General features: G+C 32.8%; 1 protein-coding gene across 5 annotated transcripts in view; it reads left to right on the top strand.

The window, feature by feature from the left end:
* The window catches only part of LOC143249737 (very-long-chain (3R)-3-hydroxyacyl-CoA dehydratase-like), a 53031-nt gene that overhangs the window by 27932 nt on the left and 3558 nt on the right, over positions 1-21541 (top strand). For 4 of the 5 annotated variants that reach the window (XM_076500071.1, XM_076500069.1, XM_076500070.1 and 1 more), the window contains 3 exons: positions 3812-3924; positions 6906-7012; positions 12411-12545. In XM_076500071.1, coding sequence (XP_076356186.1) covers positions 3812-3924; positions 6906-7012; positions 12411-12545 — 355 coding nt within the window. Of the gene's footprint in view, positions 1-3811; positions 3925-6905; positions 7013-8337; positions 8500-12410; positions 12546-21541 lie in introns of all 5 variants that reach the window. The other variant, XR_013027924.1, reaches the window with a different exon arrangement.

Here is a 21541-nt window from a genome sequence, read left to right as displayed (position 1 = left end):
CATGCAGTGATCTTTGTTTTATGCCAAAATTACAACTTCTGATATGGATTCTGCTATATTTAAAACTGCTGTGGCTTTGGGCTCAATACCATTGACAGAGGAGGTCTCAGTATTGGTACATCACAGTTTAGAGTCTTACATGCTGCCTGCAACATCTTCTGTGCCACATCTATATCTCCCATTTCCTGGAGAATCTGATCTTTAGGATGAAGTCTTTGACAGCTTCTTTCTACATCCTGCCTTTGTGGCTTATTCCAAATCTGTCTTTCTTGATTTTCTTTTTCTTTGTCAGCATTTCTGAACATGATCTCTTAGGTCTGTTACCTTTTGTCTCTTTCTTCTTTGGTTCTTTCATTCTGACCAGAAGTCTGATTATTTGGTTTTTCAACCCTGTGTGATATTTGTATCCAGGAAGACCAGTTCTTTACTCAACTGCATTCTGGTATACCAGCATCTCCAGACCCATGTCTGGCTGACTCTCATGTTTGGCATCTCATCTGTTAGAGTTTCCATTTCTTGATTCTAGGATCTTGAAATCACTGGTTCAGACATGGGGCTGTGGTCCTGCTACTACCCTCTTATTTTTCCTTGCCCAGTTTTCTTGTTTTGTCTTACCCTCACAACTGCCCTCTATTATCTGCCATGTATTCAATTTCTTTCTGAAGCTATTCACTATTCTCCTGAAGGGTTTTCAATGGATATATATGCCATTCTTTTTCCTATGTAGGCATGTTTATCTCCTCCTACTTTATCCCTAAATATGTGGCTGCTTTGTTGTTGGCTTCTCCTTGGCAAGGACACCCTTTTGTTATATGTGCATCTCCCAGCTCCTTATCTAGATGTCTTTAACCTGGCTCTTTTCTTGCACCAGTCTGTTTTTGGTAACTCTGATATTTTAGTCTTTGTGTAAGCTATACATTAATATTTCTCTTTTTTCCTTTCTCTCATCTTTCCCAGTCCTCTTCCCCTGCCTCATTCTCCAGTGTTTTCACCTCTACCAGATCCACCTTTCTGTGTTTAAACTACAAGTTGTCAGATCACCTGTTGTTGCCTTTTCAGAAGCTCGTGTTATTGGTGACTGTCCCTTTGGTTTCCATACAGGTAGCCAAGTTTTCTCTTCTGTGGCATCCTTTCATTGCAGATTCTTTAGTCCTTCAGGTGCTAGCAGAATGACTATTTCTTCATTTTTTATTCTTCCTCTTTTATCCTCAGTTTTCATATTTTTCTTCCTTCAAAATCCACTTTCTTGCAATCATTTCACTGAGTGTTTCTCCTTCTGGTAAGATTCTACCAACATAGTGTTTCAGTGGCTATACCATGTACCCCTTTTCTGTATGGCTTTGCCATCCAGCTCAGTACCAAACTTCTCCTTCTCTGGGGTCTGGTTTTGCATCCTTCACTTTTGATCAAGGATGGGCCCAATAAGGTTTGGTCCAATCTCTAACTGTATGCTTATCGTCCTATGTGTTTTGGTCCTGCATTGTTTCTTTTATTCAAACCACTCAGTGTTGAATGCTTCTCATCACTCCATTTTGGCCAGCATAACTGTGTTTTCCACTCTTGAATCCCCTTCAGTCATATCCTTCTGTACCTATTCCTCTTTTCCAATCCCTTCTTTGGCAACTTCATTTCTTCATCTTTCATCCCATTGTTGGCACACACTGTCTTTGTGTGTGTATTTTATCTTCTGGTCCCTTGTGAGACATCTTGGACTTTAAATGCAAGTTGTCTTCCTTTGTTCTTGCTGGCTTACCAGCACAAATAGCACATTTGCTGTTGCTGATTTTTACATCATAGCTTATCACCTTCATTTTCAACAATTTTCCAGTTTTTTACTTGGCTCTTCAACAATTGTTTATCTGTTTCTACCATTGTTTGAAATAGAGCAACATTATCCAAAACTTTTTATTTTTCTCATTTCAACCATATATTTTCCTCATCTGTTATTTTCCTTGTATTTTGTTCTTTTCACCTGCTTCATCCTCCTTGTCCAGTTGCTCTATCAAATTGGAATCTTTATGTTTTCTTTCATGCCCTGACCCTTCCTAATTTGAGCCTCTGTCCTCTTGTTCTTTGTGCTCTCTCTCTCTCAAGGCATTTTTTACTCCTCGTTACTTGCAAAGTCAGATGTCTTTGCTATTGATATTTCTCACATTCTGTATCATGGTAGTAGGTTTTTTTTACAGAAATGTTGAATCACATTGGTTTTCATACCCTTTATTTCTTATTTATATTTCTGCTCTGATCCAATTAGTTTTCTTTGTCATATGAGGGCTCCACATTCTTATGTTGCTTATATGGCTTCTTTTCACAGCTCTTGTTCTCATTTTTTTATTCCATTGCACTCTAACCGGGATCTTTCATCTGTAACCTTTACTGGATTTCTATGTCAACTTATTTCATTTGGCTTATACTTCATTGTTTAAGGATTCTCATTGCAACTTCCAAGTTTCATTTTGCCTTCTTCCTGTGTCATCCTTTAGAAGAGATAAATTAGACTGGCATGTGGACTACACCTCATTTTTTTCCCACAATACCCACATCTTGGTCATTTCTTTCTCATCTGTCTTGCTGCCTTTTCCATTCTCCATACTCTGTATATGCTTTGCAGATTGAGTTGTCACTTTTTATCTCTTACCTTTGAGTAGTCCTTTTCTATATTTGTGGATCCTGCTCTGTGGTGACTGGAGCTGGTACAGGTATACTTGAATTTAAATCTGTACCATATGGCTTTACAGGTCAATAACTCTCAATGAGGAAATGGAATGTTTTCAATACTACTTGAGGTGTCCTTGCAATACTTTGTTTCATGTATTAGGCCCACACCAGACCATATCAACTCATGGACTATCATGAGTAAAGAAGTGTCAAACTTGCTGCCCATCCATCTAGTCCTAGTTAAATAAATCAGGACCAGCCTACTTTTCAAAACATGTTTTTTTTTATCACCCATTGCACTGTTGTATAGTGACACACTTCTCGAGACTCCCACCACATTGTTACTCTCTTCTCTCCCAATGGAGTATGGGAGTTTTTGCCACTTACCAATTCCTAGCCACTTGGGTAATGAACCATGGAGGCATCCTTTTGAGTGTGACAAGTTCCACTCAGTTGAGGGTAGGGCAGTGATGTGTTGTTGGTGTAGATGGTATGTACTCTTCAACTGTGAACCAGAAGACAAATAACCAATGCTGTCTTGGTTTTGACCAGATAAATCCACCATATGCAGTTCCCTCTCTGGCTGGCTTTACACTATCCTACCACTGCCTGGGTGTCAGTTCCTGGGTGGTGTGATATTGGATTAACATGAGCCCAGCCAGTATATTTCATTCCAGATGACAAGTATGCAATGGAGTGGACTCATCATATATGGTTTGACATGCTCTGGCACACTCTACACTAAAAATATATTTCTGATAGATAACTTACCTCCTTTCACACTTCCCAGCCGTTCCCATCTTTCCCACTTTTGATACATCATGAAATGCATCTCTTTTGTGCTCTACAGTATAGAGGGAGTCTGCTGCACTAGAGTATGTGTTGCACTCCTATTGGTAGAGGGTTATCACATGCTCATTTGCATTCTCCAGTGTAATTTTACCACATGTTAGCATGTGAGAGTAGATGGGAGCATCATGGCTAGTGGCATGTGAAAATTGCATGTATAGAGGGCAACACAGATTGAGAAAAGCTAACAAAGGAGAGAGGTAATTATCAAAAATACATTCTCAGCCTAGGAAAATTTTACCTTTCTGAAATAGTAATGTATGTTTTATGACTTACTTAGATGATATATTTGATTCTTTATCAGCTCTGTGGAAGATTTCTTGTTATTTTTGCTTTGCTGGATGCTCACCCAAGAAGCCAAACAAAGTCAGCCATCTTTTATCTTTTCATAGGATTCACAGTAATGGAAGTTATCAGGTATGACAGTTTTACATTAAAAAAATGTTTTAAAACATTTTTCTTTTTCTCAAAAAACAACAAAAAACATTACAAACCTAGCAAACAAGGAGCAGACAAAAAATGATCCTCCACCCAAAAATGGTTTTAATTTTGTTCTATCTTTTATTAGCTAACAGAAAAATATGTAAAACTATATGTTTTAGGATTTACTCTACAAGATCTGTCCATATATTATCTTAAATCCTAATTTTAACACTGATTTTTGTAAATACCAGAACTTTTCATGAGTTTAATTACATTTTGTCATAAAAATGTTGTGCACCTGCTGCAGTTTTTTAGCTCTTCATGCAGTCATTCTAGTAAGAGAAAATGTTCTTATTAGGTAAAGAAATAAATTTAAATGAATACAAGTTTTGACTTGTATTGACAAGTTAAGAACTGCACAAAGACCATCCTCAAATTACTGAGCACTTATGCAATGATGGAACAGTTATATGCAGTTTTTTATAATCATTCTATAAAATTACTTTCAATAAATGTATTGTAGGGGCTTCAGTTTAGTTTATAAATGATGCTTCATCTTAAACACTGAACACAAATGTATTTTTAATAATTGTATTAATTATAACTATAAAATAGTAGTAATATTAGCTCTGATAACAAATAAAAAAGCCACATTGTATTTAGTGAAAACTTTCATTTTTTACACTTGAAAAATGTATTATTAGTTGCATGTAAGTTCATTTCGATTGTTTATATGAAGTTCTAGTTTATAATAAGGTGCACTCAAAATATGTCTGGTTTTGTTTGAAAGTTATTATAATGGGAGTGGTTATGAAGAGCACTAATAGCTATCTTGTATTTTAATGCTGAATATTTTCTTATTCTGAAAAAAGAGAAAACTGGGTGCTTTTATTATTTACTATATATAATGACACTGTTGTCAGAGGTACATGAAATATTATAGTCTAAAAGAAATAGTAGTATTCATAGAAGCATCATTAACTCTTTGGCACCAGTCTGAGTACACTCATTGTCCAAGGCAAAATTGTATCATTGAAGTAAGAAATCCACACATTTTTTAATGCTTGGAAGAGTGTTGAAAATTATTCAGTTAAGAATAACAAACTTTTATTTATTTAATTTTATACAAGGAAAACATTAATATTTATAAATTTTCCAATTCCTTTCTAAATATAGGACTTGTATCCCATGAAAATAAAAGTCTCAACTTTTCTGAACAAATTAACACCTATTTGAGCCTTGTAACTTTGGTACAAATGTACTGTTAGTGATTTTATCTCATAACTGTTTTCAGTCTTGGTTGTCATGGTGTGTTATAATTACTTGTATTTGAACTTTGAGAAAATGTAGGCTAATAGTAATCAAAACACAGTGAAAGCTTTTTCATTGTTCTTTAACTGTATAAGCCAGTATGGTTTCCATATCAATGGAGCCAGACTCGCATATTAATTGGACAAAGCGATAAAAGCTTAGATTTGTAATATGTTTACTAGAAGAGAATATTTATATGAACAATTTCCCTCACTATTACTGTTGTTTTAAAATCATGGAAAAAACTGCCTATCATTTTATACTTTCATTTAAATTATGATGTTGAGGTATAATAGAAGAAAACGTTTTAGTGGAACTAGATGATGTAGAACATTATTAGGCTTAGGTAGATTATTTTGTTTTGGACTGTATCAAGTTTTCGTTTACTGACAAGGCTGGTGTTTGTTCATCCATCTTTTGATTAAATCTTAATATCTTAAGTTACTCCTTGAACGGGCAAAGTCAGAAATCACCTAAGTGAAATGTAAAAAGTACATATAAATTAATACAAAATGGAGTTTAAAGCATATTATGTACATTAAATTAAATGTGCTAACTGATTAACAGTTAAAAATTAATATGGTAAAAGTTATTTTTATTGTATTGCAGTGATCATAAACATAGTTAAACTGCATGCAGTGTTATTTTATATCAGATCAATGTAAATAAAAAAAGGTTTTACAGTTTTATAAAATAAAAACTATTTGAAGTTTTACAATAATATAGGAATACTTAAAAATTAATAATTGAAATTTACAACAAAGTTAAACATTTTTGTTTGTTAAAAACATATCACAGTATACAAAATTGTGAATTCATACAAATATTACATATAAACTACATAAGATGTAAAAAGCCGGTCTTGAGGTTCGAACAGTTTCATCAGTTTTTGTTTCTTTTTGTAATAAAGATAATATACCTGGTGCGTATAATTGATGCACCCAGGTGTTTAAGAGGTAATAGATCATAACTGTTCAATAGACTTTAATAAGTTTAGTGTGTTGTTTGATATTGAGAATTTCTTTTGATACTTTACGTCTTGTATATACCAATTTAACACATAGGGAAGATACAGAGGGGGGGCCTTGCAGGATATCTGAATGTTGAGCATCATATGTCACTGTTGGAGGCCTTAAGAATGTATGCCTGATTTTGTGATAAGTAATCCAGTTTTTCATCACTTATAAACATACACATCAGAATTTTATCAGATAGTCAGTAGAAACTGTAATATTTTAAGCATCCTTCAAAGAAAAATTATACTATAACAAGATTATAGCTGTAAGCTAAAGGTAAAACATTTAGTGAGTAAAACAACTTAGAATGTTACATAATTTGTCAAAACATTGTTTTGAATTAATTTTAAGTATTGTTGGCTTTTAACATAACTTTAAAGTATAGTTTCATATTTATGTATATAAATTACTTAATATTTTTTTTATTCTTTTGGTAGAAGTTTTAACTGAATGTTTCCATATATCAGTTTGGTACAAGCTGTAGTAACTTTTCTGAAAATGACTGAAAGTTATTATGTTAAATCACCAAACCCCATTCTGTTGCAGCTCACAAATTAAAAAAAAAGTAATATATATTAAGTAAAAAGAACAAAACTTTAAAATGCCAGCTGAGTTTTGAACACAAAATGAATTGTATATTTATTCCAGATATCCATATTACATGTTAAAAATGTATGGTGTCAACATCCACTTTATCACGTGGCTCAGATACACACTGTGGATACCTCTCTACCCTTTGGTTTTTATCTGTGAAGGTATGTACAGTGACTTTATGTTGTAGTGTGTAGGCTTAAACAGTAGGAAAGGCTTTTTAATGGATAAAACACAGAAAAATGGCAATCCATTAGGAGAAGTAGCACCTGACATAGGCCTATTTTATGCTTACAAGTGTATTAATGCAATGTTACATTTACCGGTTTATTCATTTGAAAGCCTTTATGGTACAAAAAAACATAAAAAAATAGAAAACACCATAACAAAAATTAGTATTTTATTAATATTTTGTAATTGTTAAATGACAGACATTGATGATTATTTTTGTGTGTCTGTTAGGCTTATTTTAAGAATGTACATATAATCTATATTCAGTATGTAATGTGTGAGGTTTTAGTTGCAAGAGAATTTCAGCTACCAACATTCATTTAAGCATGTACTTTCAGCTTATTAAGTGAAGTTAACTGATGCTTGTGAAGTTGTAATTTTTCCTCTTATTCTTATTATTTTGCATTGTACATTAAATAAGTTTAATGTAAGCTATCAAGTATGCACAATATTTTGGTTTACAATCTGTTTAGCATTATGCTTGTCATCTATCGTATGAAACAAGTGTGTGTCCAGGAAAAAAAGATGTGGTTTTATGTCTATCATTTCACATCTGCTGCCACATTTCTTGATCAGTTCACACCAGGCTTGACACAGTGATATAGAATGACATGAGGAAACTAATGGGGAATTGGATTCCCTCTCCAATTTCATATGTAATTTTGAAGAAACTACCAAATCAACACAACTTGACAGTGATACAGAATAATGTGAGGAAGGTCATGAGGGGGTTAGACTCCCACCTCATTTAATATTGATATAATTCTTAAAAACAATATTTCTTTTCCTTGTTACCTTTATGTATTTTTGTTTCACTTTCAATTTTTATTATGTCATGAAAAACAGAAGCACAATTTCCTATCCTTTGGTACCCATGAGTTTTTATTTCCCCCATGCAAGGGACAGATACTCCAGATAGTAATAAATATAAGCTGCTTATGACTTATGGAGTTGTACATATTAAAGGTATAATCGTGATGTATGTGACCAATTTCTTTTATCAGGAATTGTTAAAACAGACATTTTTAACTTGTGAAGGAAAGTCTGTAAATGGTTTAATCCTTATTAAAAGTTGAGTGTTTGAGTATCTTACACCAAAACAATTTTAAATATTAAAATCAGCAAGTTATGTGAAAAACCTTAGCAAATATAAAGTTATAGTGAAATGGCATATATTAGAAAAATATTGTTAAATGTGTAGTGTGATCAGGACAGGTATGTAAATGCTCTTCTCAGTACAAGATATTTAATCATGCAGATCATAAAGACTTTTCCACGTTGAGAATTCAGAATTTTTAAGGTAAACGTATCCCTTATATGTAACTACATTGGAAAATAATGGAATGTGGATTACTTATGGACACCAGGGCCATCCAGAAAGAGAAATGTAACAATTTGTAACACCCCTCACCAAGTCATGGTAAGCCAAATGTAACATATAGTAAAAGGTAATAATTCAATAACACAATGGTCATTGGCAAAATTAATTCCTGTCTTCCAGTCAACAATGCACAATATAATGAAGGAATATTTCCATCTGGAAAAGTGACACAAGTCACATGTATACAAGTTTCTTCCACAGTATATTAACCCAACTATTAGAAAATTGTATGAACATTACCTAACCAGGAAAAGTAGCAATACATGGTTACTGTTGATAAAGCATATGTGTATCTTGATAAATGAAACAAGCTATATGCTATTTTATACTGGTCAATAATAATAAATCTCTTTTGACACTTAAACAGTGGGAGTGTTGTAGGTAGCAGCATCAGTTGATGATGGTGCACTTAAGGGTTAAAATTAAAATTATACACAACAAGTTGCAAAATTTCATTAAAGTGTTTCGTGATTATCATTAGACATTGTGCTAGGAGCAAATTAGGTATCAGGAGAATGGATACATAATTATAAGGTGAATTTGCTTAATGTCAGATCATTGATTTGGAAATTTGTACCACATAAAATACAAGCTTTGTGTGGAAAGAGGATTAACCAGGTATGAGTTTATGTAAATAAGGCTTTCTGTTGTACCTCCCTTTGAATCATTGCATATGTGAAGCAATTAGAGAATTCATGTTAATCTATATGAAGATATACAGGTCACTGGTTTCCATTTCTATGGACTTATTTGCTACCAGACTGTTGAAATGGGTGCTGAGATATCATTTTCATTCACTAGATGGCTCATGGAAAATCCTGGGGATGGATGGTGTGCTTTGGACGTGAAAGCATTATGACAGAGCAATTTGCAGCAGAAAATATGCTTTAGGGCTATTATCAGGGTTCATGGTTATAAAAAAGTGCATGATCAGACATGATGAGGTTCCAAAAATCATTTTGTATAACATGCTCATTCTAGTATTGCCGTGTTTTTATTAAATTTAGCTATTTGTACTATTGAAGACTTTAAAGTTATTTGCAGCATATATTACTTGTATGATTATCTGTAAAGTAATTGGACCTTTATTTTCTAGTTGTTATTTTTCAGAAACAAAATGCTATTTTTTAGCCTCACTAGGAAGTTCCATGGAGAACTAAAAAGTACAAGAAAAATTCAATTTTGCATTAGTTAAGAAGCTTATAACACACGTTTTTGTGACTGTACTTAGTTTACAGTACCTTTTAAAATTAATGGATATTTTGAACCAACTTTTATAGGAAGACAAAAAATAAACACAATTAGGATACATTTTAGGAAACCCAAATTTTCTTTTTATAAAGTAGTTCAGATATGAAGTGAACAGAGTAGAGTTAAGGATATTAAAAAGAGGCATTTCAATAGTTATTATCACCCAGTTACTAAATTAACTCTTCCAAGTCAATACCCCTTAAAGTGAGAGGTTAAGCTGTGTACTCTTGAAAGTCTCTACTCCCAAAAAGAGAATTAAAGTGAAATGTTTTCCAAAAGTCATCACCTCCATTTTTGAAAATTATATGCTGAGGTGATGAAACATCAGAAATCTACACATACATATCCAGTGCTGTGGTTTTTTGTAGCCTGTAAGTTAGGTTGGCCATTGAATACAATATATATATATATTTTTATTTATGTATGTTACTAAGATAAAGTCACATGCTTGAGAAAACACTCTAAAGAATTGAATTTTTGTGAAAGTGCCAAAATTCTTGTGAATTCTGCAGAAACATACACAAAATTCTGTTGTTAAGTGAAGGAGTTAATACAGACATCTATTTTGAAAACAGGTTATTATATATATATATATATATGTGCACTGCTGGCCAAAATCTTAAGACCAATGAACATAAAGAAAAAATATGCATTTTGCATTGTTAGACTCAACCACTTATTTGAGTAGAGCTTAGAAAGATGAAAATAATAAAAGGAAAAATAAAAATAAAAACTTTTTTAGCATTTAATAGGGAAAATGTGAACACTATGAAATTAGCCTAAATACTAGCTGGTCAAAAGTTTAAGGCCATACTGAAACGAAGTGTTAATTGCTAAACATGTAACGAAATTTAGTCATTTGTGTTCAAGCATTAGCGTTGTCAACATCTCCCATTGACATCTCCTGTGTTACATTGGGTGCAAACATGGCAAAGGCTTAAAGGTTGACAGAGTTTGAATGTGGCAGAATTGTCGAGCTGCAAAAGCAAGGTCTCTCTCAACATGCTATTGCTGGTGAGATTGGGCATAGTAAAATTGCTGTGTGGAAATGACTGGATCTTTCAGCAGGACAACTCTGCAATCAACAATGTCTGCAGGACAAAGGACTTTTTCATGGTGATTTACGTGATTCTTTTGGACCATCCAGCGTGTTTGCCCAAATTGAACCCCATTGATAATGTTTGGGGATGGATGGCAAGGGAAGTCTATAGAAATGGATGTCAATTTTAAACAGTGCATGATCTTTGTGAAGCCATCTTCACCACTTGGAATAACATTCCAGCCAGCCTTCTGCAAATGCTCACATCGACCATGCCAAAGCGAATGTTTGAAGTTACTTGCAATAACGGTCATGCAATTCACTACTGAGATCTCTTGTTGGGCATTTCCTACCCTGTTTAAGACTTCTTTTTGGTATGATCTTAAACTTTTCCTAGCTAGTATTTAGGCTAATTTCATAGTGTTCACATTTTCCATGTTAAATGCTAAAAAAGGTTTTTATTTTTTTTTTCTTATTTTCATCTTTTGAAGCTTTACTCAAATAAGTGGTTGAGTCTAACAATGCAAAAATGTTCATTAGCCTTAAGATTTTGGCCAGCAGTGTGTATATATACATGAACCTTCTCCATAACTTAGTTTTCAATATGAAAGCACTTCTAATAATATGCAAATTATCAGTCATTAAAGAGAAGATATATTGGAACTTAACTGCATGCATGAGTTACTATTATTTTAAAGCTGGTGATTTGTAATAATAACACTAATTTATCTTAAGTGTAACATATTAACACAGCATAAATTAAAATTTTACATCTAATTTTTGAAATATATTAAAATCATCCCTTGTAGTTGATTTGTACTGTGAATACTATAAATTACGTAATGGCCAGGTGGGTTAAGGCATTCGACTCGTAATCTGAGGATCATGGATTCGAATCCCCGTCACACCAAACATGCTCGCCTTTTCAGCCATGGGGCATTATAAAGTGTCAGTCAATCCCACTATTTCTTGGTAAAAGGGTAGCCCAAGAGTTGGCAGTGATGACTACCTGCCCTCTCTCTTACACTGCTAAACTAGGGACAGCTAGTGCAGATAGCCCTCATGCAGCTTTGTGCAAAATTCAAAAAACAAACAAACAAATGTTTATGTTCACATCAGTGATCATATTCTCCAGTATTATTACAAAAAAAAGTATTTAAGTTAATACATTTCAACCTGGTTAATTAATCATAAAGTTATCATAAACAATGTAGGATTGTGCCAGTACTTTCATATTCAGCAATTAAAACATATAATGTTGTACAGAACTTTTAACACTGAAACATAAGACAAGAAGATAATATTAGATTATCATAGTATAAAAATACAAAAATTATTGCTGTATAATTGTTGTACTTATAATGCTTGGCAATGAAATCTTTTTCTTTTTGTATTTTTATAAGTCTTTTCCACTTTTTCTGCATAACCTTAAAGAGACAAATTAATTTGATAAATTTAACTTTTTTGTACATTTTCTCTATAATTCCACAGAACAAAATCTTTAAAATAATATTGTTTAAACAATATTGAAGTAAAATAAATCACTTCATATGAGTATCATGTGCCATATAGTATATTAAATTCTTTTATCTTGTCTTTGAAATCTTGTTAAAATATTAAATTCTCTTCATTGAAAAAGTTATTTTTTTTTTTTCTACAGCTATAATCATGTTCCGAAACATTCCCTACTTTGAAGAAACAGAAAAATTCAGCATGAAACTTCCCAACCAATGGAATTTTTCATTTTCCTTTCCTGGTGCACTGAGACTTTATTTGTTACTGGGATTTTTTCCTAGTGAGTGAAGTAGAACAAAAAACATTTAAAGATATTTATATGTTATATAATTTCTTGTTTGAATGAAACATTTTATCTAAAGTATGAAGTTGGTGGGTTTTGTTTGCCATTTTTAAAGTAGTACTTTATATAAAAGTTGTGGAGAATGAAAACATGATATCTCATGATATGGATATTGTGAAAAATGATTACATCAGATGCTGTTAAACCTAAGAAATAAGTATACAAACATTTTATACACAAGATTACAACTTGCATTGTTTTATGTATTAGCAGGTAGGTAGAAGTGTACATTTAAAAGGATGTACAAAAATTCATTTGTATTTTAACTTCTCTTAACCTGATTTATGTGAGGTGCAGTGATGATACTTATTACTTATGACTAGTTACTTGGGTTAAAGAGAGATTTTTTTTTCTGATCATTTAAAAAGTATTTTACCTTTAACCCTTTTTTCCTTACCATTCTTTATATTTATGTGACATTTGTAAGTTTAAGGTTTTTGTTTATTACCATAATACAATGATATATGCAGATTTTGATATTTATTGTGACAGAATCATCAATATAATAATTTTTAGTATAATAAAAAAATTCAAGCCATATCAATTTAAAAAATTTATTATTGCTTTATTTTTTCCAAATTTGTCTTTTCAGTGTAGAGCTGGATGATTTATTTGATTAATTGATGTTTAGTTAACCTATTACATTAAATTAATTGGCAAATACTGTATTCCTCAAACCAAGGTATGCATAAGTAAAAAACAAAAACAAATTGGCAGCAGAGTGACCCAAAGATATCTTCCTCTCTGTTTTGTTGTTCAAACTTAACATGTTACGTGGCTTTGTGCATAATGACAAACTAACATAATAGTAATTTCTCATTCACTTCGAACAATTGAAAAGTGTAATAATCAGAAAAATTAATTCTAAAACACATTCCTCTTTTTACCTTTTAGCTTTATCTTAATGAAAGTGTTTCTGCTCTATTCGTCCTAAGCATTGGTATGAATCATACCTTACTTGCTACAGCTAATCTCTATACCCACTATATCACCTCTACTAATTTTAATTTTGTTACAATCTTCAACAAATCTGTATATAAGCTCCTTGTTATTCCTTTTTATTCACTTTTTCCTTTTCCTCGATGGGAAGAATCACGATGACAATCTTAGATAATTACTGAAAGTTTCTCTGCAGCCTTATAAATATGTTTTATTTTTGTTTTCTCACAGACCTATTATAGTATGTCTTGAGTTTATCATATATTTTCTTTTGTTTTACAAAAAATACATTTTTAGGGATGTTTTTCAAATGTGAGGCCACACATTCACGTCTCAGACATGGAGTTATCTGAACGCTTCTCTTCAGCTACCTCCCAAGTCTGGCATTATCCAGGCATTTGGGAGGACAAAGAGTTCTTTGTATGCAGAGAAATAGGGTCCTATATGTGGTCTGATGTATTTTCTCTTTTTATCTCTGAGGCAGAATTTGCAGGAGATCAAGGGTGAATTTGTGAGAATTTAGACATTGTATTTTTGGTACCTTTGCCAAAACACGTGATCATGAATGTCAGACAGATGTTCTACTTTGTTCACCTTTTTTGTAACTTGTATGCCTAGTTTGTAGTGTTTTGAGTATTTCTCCTGTAGCTTATGAATAATCTTCTTCTTTATTGTGGGAAAATCATTCACCTGAGCACCAGGTCTTTTCACCTTTGCCAGACTTTGTAGTGCATTCAAGGTTACTTGCTGATCATTTGAGTAAGGGTTCAGCCATGCCTTTTCTTCCTCATTTATTAGATCAGAATGCTTTGGGTTTCCATTACCTGAAGAACCTTTATTTGGATTCTCAGATGTTATATTCTCTTCTTTCTATTTGGGACTCTGAAAAAGATGTCATGGGTCACCTTAATTAATCACAGTTTTCCAGAATTAATATGTCACTTACAAAAGTTTTTTTTTTTGTAATCATCTTTTCAACTATTGTCTGAGGCTTATGTCATATTTCCTGCACAAATTTTGTAGGATTTTAGTCATTTATTGACTTCTGCTCTCTTTGGTATCTTGGTTTGCTGTTGAGATCTTTTGGAGAGAGAGGTTTGCCTTTCTGCTTCGGCCCTTGGAGATCTCGGAGAATCTTTTTTTCTCAGGTGATCAATTTTTGCTGGTATTTTTGATTCTATGGAATCTCAAGTGGATGTGACCCAGCTTCACTTTTTTCTTTTTACCTTCTTGACTGTCTGAAAGGTCTTCTGTTGGATGGTTTCTTACATCTCCCATTTGAGTTTCCAGTTTATCTCCAGTGCCTTGTTCCACTGGAATAAAAGGGTGATTTCACCTTACAAGCAGGTATCTTCCACTAGGGTGGACCACATGCTATGGCATTGGAGACTACCTTATAGGGTCAGGTCACATGGAGGGTTTATGTCAGATTAGTTGGTTTTTCAAGTTTATGGGAGGTGATTAGTCATTCAATTCACATCTCTTTTTTCTCCATTGTCTATCATACTGGTTTATTGTACACTCCCCAAGCATCCTCTTACTTCCAGCCATCAAGTTCAAACCACCCAGGATCTTTGGTACAAAGAGGCCATAAAGTTCACTGACTACTTGAGGGTTTTTATTCTTGGCTGTCCACAGTATACAAAAAAAGGTCAGTTTGTGACATGTCATTGACCTTTTATATTTCTCAGTTGCTTCCAACCTCCTTGGTTTGCAATGGAGTCGTTTCTTTCCCTTCATTGCTGTTTTCCACCAGGTCTATAATGGCCATAATTTGATGTTACTGATGCCTACCTACCACTTTTGATTGTGGGCTTCACATGGCATTATCTCCATTTCATGCACAGCAATCAGAGTTTTCAGTTTCATGCTCTTCTGTTTGGTCTTGCATCTGCCCCATATGGTTTTTGCATAAAGTCAGATCCTGCACTCCTTATCATAATTTCACCAATTGAGCATTCACACTCACTATTACATGGATGACCAGCTCATCTATTTAGGGGTTTTATTACAATTCCAGAATAAGTCCAGGCCAACCTTTTCCTCTATGACTTCAGGTCATGAAATAGTTAGTTCTTCAAATACAGTCATCTCCTTTCCCACCAGTACATGCAATTTTACCTTTATGGGGATGTGGGCATCCTTGGAATCACAAATTCTTTTAGGTAAGGCTCACATGTGAACCCTCCAATGGTCATTATGGGACCAGTGGAAAATTTATACAAATGCACTGGATTTTCTGGTGAACCGTTGACTTCCAGTTTCTAAGATCTTGGCTTGAGAATGGAGAGTGACATCATGAAAGTCAGTGTCCCTTTACTGCCCCAAGTCTGGAGATACATATTTTCACAAATGTTTCTTCTCAAAGGTGTTGTACTTGTTCAGAGAATATGAAATTCAAAGGCCTTTGGACACGAGAAGAAACTTCAGATTAGTCTATTACATCTTCTAGCATTTCAATGAGCTATGACTCAATGTCTTGATTTGTTGCAAGAGAAGACAGTAAGTCTTCACTCAAACAATTTCACAGCCATCTCCTACATTTTAAAGCAAGAGGGCACTCACTCCAGATCTCTTTGCATTTCAGCACTGGATTTTCTCTTTTGGCCACACAAACATCAAATCATTCTACTTGCTTGTCATGTTCCAGGTGTAATGAATGTAGTGACTGACCAGTTATCTCATGTGAAAAGTACTTTTCCCACAGAATAGATACTTCATCCTCAAGTTTTTTTGTTGGACCTGCTCTTGTTTTGGAATGCCTTAGATTGATGTTATTGTCCTTCTGGTATCCTGTACCTTGCCCTCTGGCTTTGTGTATAGTTGTCCTCAGTCCAGGATTAGATGGATTGTCACCTTTAGATGTTCTCTCCAATTCATCTGCTATTCAAGATTCACTATTTCTCTAGGTTCTGTCAAGTTCTTCTGGTGGCACCACATTAGCTGAGTCAGCCTTGGTTTCCATCCTCCAGTATTTTCATGAGTGTCAATCTTTCCATTTCTTCTTTGACTAGTGCTTGAGTTATTTCAATCAGACGTTCTTCTTTAACCAGCAGTTGATGTTCTTCAACTTCATGCCTGACTTTTATATGGTGCTTTGCATGACATCAGGAATTGACTTCTCATATGGGTTCTTATTAACATGGTCCATTTGGCATTCTTCTTTTGAGGCTGATCAACAAAAGTGATTTACTTATCATCAGTGGTCTTTCAGACATGAATTTTATTTCTATTTGTCCTACTGTGCTGCACTTATCTCAATTTCTAATATGGTTAACTGATAAAGGTTTAGCGCTTTTGTCCATATTGTGATTGGCTACCTTTTCTTTTTTAAAAGAAATAAAGGTTTGAGAGTCCCTGTTTTGTCATTAATTCTGAAATATTTTTTAAGTATCCATCCTCATTATCCTCTGCAGGTCCCTAATTGGGATATCATGGTAGTTCTCTATGCATTATCCACTTTTTAAACACTTAGGGTCTTGTTCAGTAACTTGTCTTTCATTTAATTGTTACCTTCTTTTCTTATTGGCTCATGGGTGTGTACCAAAAACTTCAGCAGTTGGAGAAGGAGGTGAGGCTTTTTTTTTCCATTTCACATTTATGACAGTGCTTAGATCCAGGTCATCTTTTATGCCCAGTTCAGGCTCTTTGACACTATGTGACACACACTTAATTAGATTGGGGCTAATCTTACTATTTGTTTATTTAATGGGATCCCATGGTATCAATTGATTTATCTTCTGTTACTTGGACAGGTTGAATTCACTAATTGGTTCATACAGCGTACTCTGGATTTTTATTGGAGGTACAGAGATTTCTTTGGATCTCATAAAATTTGACCTATATCAATATACCTGGCAGCTCATTGCATTACTCACTGAAGGAGATTGTACATGCTGGCTTATGGATCACACTTAATACCTTTGTATCACCTTTACAATGTTTAGCATTTCCTCCTTAGATAAGTTTTGTATACCTTCTGTGGCAATTATACACATCCTAACTGAATTGTTACACAGATGAGTGACTTTTTGTTTCTTCTGTACTATTCTATTCCTTTTTAGGGACTTTCTTCAACTTTAGCATTTGCATCCCACTCAGTGGTGAGTGTTGCCCAGTCAGGTATGTTTTCTTGAAATTTGCTCTAGCTGACAGTAAAATTAATAAATCAAATATATGGTAACTGTGAGCCCTGTTGAGATGGTGTGTTTCACATATATATAGACACACACACATAGATATATATATAATCTCAATTCCAGCTCTTGTCATTCAAGTATTTATCAAGCCTTTCCTTAAACTTACTACTTTTACCAGATTTAAGGACAACCAACTATCTTGTTAGTCACCTTCTGCCAAAATGTATTATTGTATTCCCAGGTCCTATCATTCTCACTACTAATTACAAAAAGTGCAATTTCCTTTACAATCTTATACACCTCAGTTAGATTCCCACTTTCTTTTTTCAAGAGAAAACACTTTCAGAGACATTAATCTATCCTCATATGGCAACCTTTCCACCTCAGATATCATCGTATTAACCTTCCTCTGAAAACTTTCTAATGATTCAATATTTGTTTTTAAGGTAGGGAGCTCAAGACTAATCACAGTACTTCAGCTGTGGCCTGACCAATGGCATTATAACCTCTTAAGACTTGTATTCAGTATTTCTCTAGATGCAACCTTAAATTATATTTGCCCTTGCCACTAGCATCAGCAAGTTGTACAATTGATTTAAAAGATTTATCAACCAGTTTGCCAAGGTTTTTTTCTTTCATAACACTGTTAAATTATTCCTATCAAAATTATACTTATGGTTTAAATTATGATAACCCACTTGCATTACTTTGCATCTGTATCACTATGCATGATAGTGCCTAGTATACAGGAATGGGCTGGGAAATAATGACTACTGCATATTACATATTGCTCATCATAGTCTCAAATCTCTCTTACAACAACCCTGAGAGACTTTTAATGAAGTGAATGCAATATTCATTTGTAGATAAGTTTTTCTTGGAAAGATTTGTCTATTATGTAAGGGATTTTGAGATTTTAAAAAGCTATTAAGGCCTTCAGTTTAGAGAATCAGAGAGTAGTATAACAGTCAAATGTTCTCTTCATTATTCTGTTTCTGGCATTAGTAGGGCTAGCTTACCAATGCTTGAAGTTGTTTTAATGTTTTACACACCAAAATTTTGCATTCACTAACTTTAACATATGTCCATGAAGACATGACATCAGTAGTGACTACCATTCATTAATATTGATTGTTTAAAAAATGAGGGAAACAAAAAATAAAAAATTAGACATTGAATCAATGTTACAAGCTTATGAGAATTGGCCATTGTAAGACTGTAGCATTATTCAGGTTAAATGCTTTTTTCAAACCTGAATTCATGCATATGAAATGAGTGCAATGTTTATTTGTAGGTAAGTTTTTCTTGGAAAGATTTGTCTATTATGTAAGGGATTTTGTAAGGTTATATGTACTTATTTCTACCTTGTTTCTATAAATTTTGGCATTACTATCCCTACATCATCCCAATTTTTTTATTACTTTTTATTACATAAAAAGCCACTCTGACCATAACACTCCATTTTTTAATGAAGCTCAGTTGACTCAGTGGTCAGTCTCATTCAGAAGTCTCATGACTATTGTCTACACATTGAATGTTTGTAGTGTTTCCTACCTTACAAAAATACATTTGCTTTTTTTTTGTTGGTAGGTTTTAAAATAAAAGTTATTTCTAAGTAACAAGAAATTTACATAACTTTTTTTCATTGTTTGAACACGTTTTCTAAGCTAGCATTAATGTTAGGCTTATTATATTCATAAATGCTATAGATTTTATGTATTGCCTTTCATTTATCAAAAAATTTGTAAAAGAGTTTATGAAATATATTTACAGTTCAAATCCCAGCAGAGTCGGAATTTCACGTATTCCTGACAGATCATATTTAGAGAAAACTCTTTAAATATTGAGAAACACTTGAATTCTGCAATACTTAAAATTATGGATTTGAAATATTTATTAACAATATCAAATTGGCCCATTTATTGGTAATGGCACTCAACTATCCCATGGAAGTCTCTTGTTTAAATCCCAGTTGAGTTGACTTTTATAAATTTATAACTCATTAACTCTTTATACTTAGTGCAAGATTTTACAATATTATAAAAACAAAAATGACATGATACTGTAAGTTAGGGACTATTTATTAACATTAAATCACAAAGACTGGATGACTTAGTTGTTTAAAGCACTTTGTTATCATTTGAAAACCTCATGATAAAATCCCAATTGATTTAAGATTTTTATCAATTTTTTTATATTTATTGATATATTTATTATCATATTTTATAGCAAGGTCCTTCAATATTAAGAAAGAAAAACCATTATATACTAAATCAAAAATTGTATCAGTTACATATGAACATCAGTGTCTGTTTGTATCAAATACAACTTAAATATCATTTCAACCCAACAGATGGCATTACATTATTATTGTTGTTGTTTTTCATGTTTGGTAAGGAGTTTCTGAAGATTTATTCAAAACATTTAAAAGCTTTTCTTGTGAAAAATATACTTTTGTGCATTTGTCCTTCACCCTAAGTTTTTTTCACTTTTACCATTACAATCAACAAAGCAAAGTCCAGGAGAAGACATTCGACCTTGAAAGAATATTTCTTCAGGAACCATTTTTTTTCTATGCATGGTTCAGTCTATAAGTAAAAAGTAGGTTTGATACTGACATTATGTTATAAATAAGTTAAAATTTTAATGAAGGATCACTTACAAAAGAGGGCCTATTATACACAAAAACATTATTTTTCTGAAATAGTAGAAAAAGGATAAATATTCTTATATGTGTATTGTTATTATAATTCATTTGTATATAACATATTCATAAAACACTTGCAATTAATTTTCAGATGAATAGTGAATCAGTATTTACCATCACATGGCAGCTAGTTTATTACATTTAAAAGACATCTACCATTTATTTGCCAAACTTGCCAACTGATATTTAACTTCTCTTGCAAAACATCACCATCCTCTTCACAGACAACAACACACGATACCTTAATACCAACAGTAAAGCAAGAAAACTGGTTTTGAGGTGACTTTTCTTCAGGCTTTAGCAGTGGTTACAAGCAATCTTTCATGTGGAGGACTGCTGTTTTGGGTGCTTTATATCTGCTTGGGTGTGGTGACCTTTTTTTGACAATAGTTTTTTTCTATGTTATAGATAGTCATCTGATATTGTTGAACTTTGAACTTTTCACCTTTTTTGCTATTTCATAATATAAATACTTTTCTCTAGGGAAAAAACATTTATAAAAACCATGATTATAAATCTTCTAACTTATTTTTTATAAACTGAAAACTATAACTGTTTATAAACTTTTGAGCAAAGCCACTTTAAATGTGAGAATTTTGTATTCCTGTTTAGTTATTGGATGAAATTTTGAAAATCATTATTTTACTTTAATCTAGAAGGTGACACTAACAGTTAATTTTTTTCTTAAAACTTAATAGTGTTTTATACTGATAAAGTGAAAATATAGCTTTTTAAGGATAGTCTTACAAAAACTGAAAAGTCTGGAGTCCTAAGGGTCTTAAACTTTTAAATATAGAAATGAAAAAAATGGTTTTTTGTGGTTTCTTGGAACTAAGTTTAATGTTTGGTGTTTTAATGTTTAGTATTTTTCAGGAAAATGTAAATCCAAGTTTTAAAGGCTTCTTGGTGTATTTTAAACCATTTTGGTTCATGTTAATGTAAAAGATGGATGAATTTAAAAATAGGTTTTGAACCCACAGTTGCCCTATAACTTTAATAATATGTAACTGCAATGTAAATAACAGTTTGAATTTTTATGTTAAACTTAGTTTAATGTTAGAATTAATTAGCTTATTAATAAAATATATTTTTTCATAACCAAAACATTTTCATAAACACTGATCCACTTCAGTTAAAATAATGTTAAT

Source organism: Tachypleus tridentatus, chromosome 4 (assembly GCF_004210375.1).
Source record: "Tachypleus tridentatus isolate NWPU-2018 chromosome 4, ASM421037v1, whole genome shotgun sequence".
Classification (NCBI taxonomy): domain Eukaryota; kingdom Metazoa; phylum Arthropoda; class Merostomata; order Xiphosura; family Limulidae; genus Tachypleus; species Tachypleus tridentatus.
This window is presented reverse-complemented; position numbering and strand designations above follow the sequence as displayed.